Source organism: Pseudochaenichthys georgianus, chromosome 17 (assembly GCF_902827115.2).
Source record: "Pseudochaenichthys georgianus chromosome 17, fPseGeo1.2, whole genome shotgun sequence".
NCBI lineage: Eukaryota > Metazoa > Chordata > Actinopteri > Perciformes > Channichthyidae > Pseudochaenichthys > Pseudochaenichthys georgianus.
Genome location: NC_047519.1, coordinates 7847031 through 7850388, shown reverse-complemented (window position 1 = coordinate 7850388; position 3358 = coordinate 7847031). Strand labels below are relative to the sequence as shown.

General features: G+C 49.0%; 1 protein-coding gene across 1 annotated transcript; it reads right to left on the bottom strand.

Moving 5' to 3' along the window:
• On the bottom strand, positions 1 to 2767 carry LOC117462772 (protein FAM78B-like). The gene is made up of 3 exons (XM_034105089.2): positions 2271 to 2767; positions 1886 to 2165; positions 1 to 670 (listed from the first exon to the last, which is right to left on the bottom strand). The coding sequence occupies exons 1-3, from the start codon at positions 2603 to 2605 to the stop codon at positions 428 to 430; spliced, it is 858 nt and encodes a 285-aa protein (XP_033960980.1). The 5' UTR covers positions 2606 to 2767; the 3' UTR covers positions 1 to 427.
• Between the last annotated feature and the right edge of the window lie 591 nt (positions 2768 to 3358).

Genomic DNA, 3358 nt, shown 5'->3' with positions numbered 1-3358 from the left:
TTTTTCTTTTTTTTGGCTGACTTTCAATCAAAATGTCTTCAAGTATCAATGTACAAAACAAAAGCTTAAACTTCTCAAGGACAGCTTTGTGTCTCTCTCACGCTCTCATGCAATAAGATCTACATAAGGATGCAGGATGCAGTCTAAAAACAGCGTTCCTTCTTGGCTAAAAAGCAGGCAGAACTCTTTAAAGGAGTCCAAAACTGATCTGGGGCCAAAAAAGCCATCGATGCCGCCTGGGCCATTGTTACTAGTTTTTAGTCGACTTCCATCTCTGATACGGTGCAGCGCCATATCCACTCTGGCTTGTTGTCATGGTCCACTTCAATCTTTCAGTGAGAGCTGGCGTCAGGAATCTCTTCTGTGATAGGCTTCATCGCCTTTCCTGCAAGAGGGAACAATGTGTCTTTGCAACCAATCCACGCTCCTATTTTGGCGGTATGACCACTAGTGGCGCCCCTCTCCGTGGCCTCCACATCAGCACCTGGGCGTCGTTGGCGTTGGGCCTCCCCAGTGCGTTGGGAGGGATGGGCTCCTGGTAGTTGAGAATGTGCGGCTGCTCCTGGTAGGGCCGCCCCACCAACGAGGCCCGAGAGCCCAGAGGCATGTCGGGCTCCACGGCAATGTCCACACGCATCCGCCACCGCACCGTCTGCAGCACGATGCGCTCCTGCAAGAGAGCAGCGTAACATCAAGGGAAGACATTGAAGGGCCTTCTACGGCCATTTTCAATTTCATCTGTATCGTGTGCCTCGACTGTGACGTGTCTCCATGATCTACTGTTCAAGAAGCGCTTTATTGTTCTCATACTGTCTGTGCTGCAGCACCTCTTTTCACCCTCTGTCTGAAACCAGAGCCCACACTGATGTTAGCCTTTACATTCACAAACACCTACGGCACTACAGGAGAGGAAATATCAGCTGTACCATGTTGAATGTAGGACTTGCACTTGTGTGGCTTGTTTGTTATGGAGTATGTGTGCACTCTATTGTACTTAAGGGGAGACACTACAGGTGGATACGGGTAAAGAGACGATATCTTTGTTTAATTTCAAGTTTTCTGAATTGTTTAAATGCAAATGAGGCATTAATGAAATAAATACATGTAGCTATAAATGATGAACAAACCCTTCTGTCAACATGTTTGGTGTATGTTTGTGGCTTGAGTTTTTGAGAACAACTTACTTTAAATATATGTATTTAAGTTTGTATTCCTGTATCATTCATTTAGCAAAACGCTACACAGAAGAGTGGGGTGAACGAAATCGCTAATATATACTGCTTCTATTCAGCTAATTATTTTAATTATTGCGAGTTTAATTAAATGTTATGCTAAGTATGTATATGAGGCAATTACTAATAATAACTTAGGGTGAATTTAGGAGAACTATACGATAATATATGATATGGAATCTATAGGCGAAAGAACGATGCTTGTTTTCCTGTATGGATGCAGGCCGCAGTGTATTTTAAGTACATGAGTGTATTTTTGAAGCCGGTCAAGTTGATTGTTTATTTTGTCATCTACTACTACTAGATGTAGTCAAAGTGCATCCTAATAAATGATGTATTACTGTGGCTTTGGTATATCTTTCTCAGAAAAGTATTTTACTATTAGTTTTCAGTCGTTAGGTAAAGCTATTCTGGCAACCTTCTCCTCGTAGCCTTAAAAGTCTAACTATTCCACAAAGACAAAACATGAATACTGTAAGCATTGTGATGCACATCCACCGCATAGGCTTTATTCTGCAGAGTCGAAGCCAAAGGCGACGCACTTTGTAACTTTGCAGCAGAAAATAAAAGTGCAGGAAGAGATAACTACATTACGGTCAGTTCAAAGCAAGCACACATCTCCGTACTTCGCTGCTCTCTGTGTATTGTCCTACCTTGGTGATGGAGTTCATGGCCACCAGCCAGGTGATGAAGCTCTGGTCCCTGGTGATGTGGGTCAGCATGGGCGTGTTGCTGTTGCTGATGGGCACCGCCCAGGTCACACTGGGGTAGAAGTTGTCGTTCATGCTGACCGTCAGGCGGGACGGTTTGGACGTGGGTCCGGTCAGGGTGACTGTCTCGGTGGTGTTGCCGTACCAGGGGTAGCTGACACCGTCAGAGTCGCTGATGGCCTTCACCCGACCCTCTCGCAGCTCTGGTAGCTCCCAGCTGGACCTGTGGAGGGGACAGGAGAGGACACAGTGAGAGGGTTCTCTCCTTGGGCAGGTGCAGGGTCGTGTAAAAAGTCCTTCAGTGGTCAAAAGTTGATGCCATACTTACATGCCAATATCCCCATAGGTGTTGTAGAACTCCATCTGGGTACAAGCCTGGATCCAGCCCACCACCCAGGTCTCATTGCGGGGCACTGGAGGCATCACAACCCCTGCCGAGGCCCTGAAGTAAGGCGTCTTGTAGCGGAGCACAATGGGTGAGTTCTCCTCGATGATGGTGGGACACTGGTCGATGGAGGCTGAAACCTCGTACACCACAATGTTCTCCCGCCTGATGCGGGGCTTGCATGCGATGCTCTGAATACAGCCCATACTGCAGGCGACAAGCAAAATGAGCAAAACCAGAGAAGAAGGGAGCAGATGATACCTGGCCAGTATGCACATCAGTCCCCTCCGGGGGCCACCCTTGCCTGGAGAGCAGATCTTTTAATTGCACATCACTAGTTGGGAAAAGGGTGGAGAGAAATGATGGGGAGTATCACAGTCAGCACTCATCTAACGTGAACGCGTCCAGCATGATGTGGCCAGGATGATATGGAGGTGAGAGCGCAGTGGGGCCTGGGGGGAAGTATCACAGATCTCCGCAGCCTCCTCCCCCCGGTCTGCCTGCTGACTGCCGCACTGCCCTTGGCGCTCGTCCCCGGGAACTGCAATCCGGCCTCCCCTGGGCTGCTGCTCTCCGCCGTGCGTCCGGAGGCTCCCCTCCTTGTCGAGTCCACACGTCCGGCTGCACGTCGGTGCCCCTTGATCCTGCTGCTCTCTCCCGGCTCTGCGCTGTCATGTCAAGTGGCGACAGGGCAGCCAGGTGCGTCAGAGGAGGGGGGCTGGATGTATTTGGTTTGCTTGGCTTATTCCTGTATTATTAGCCCTACATTCGAGCGGCACCCTCAAAAGACAAAATTGGGCTCTTCATCACCTTGACCTACATGAAAAGAAGCCGCGCGAGGATGCGTCTTATAAAAGCGAGACAACTGGTTATTTTAATGTTTTCCTCGCAAAGTGTTTCCATTCTTGTGGATGCATGAATGGTGCATCATGAATGGAGGCAGCGAGGCAGCATGAGCGTGGAGAAAGCGGTGACTATACCCTGCCGCTCGAGCGTTTCTCTGTGTGTCGTCTCATCGTGAAGTGTACTCG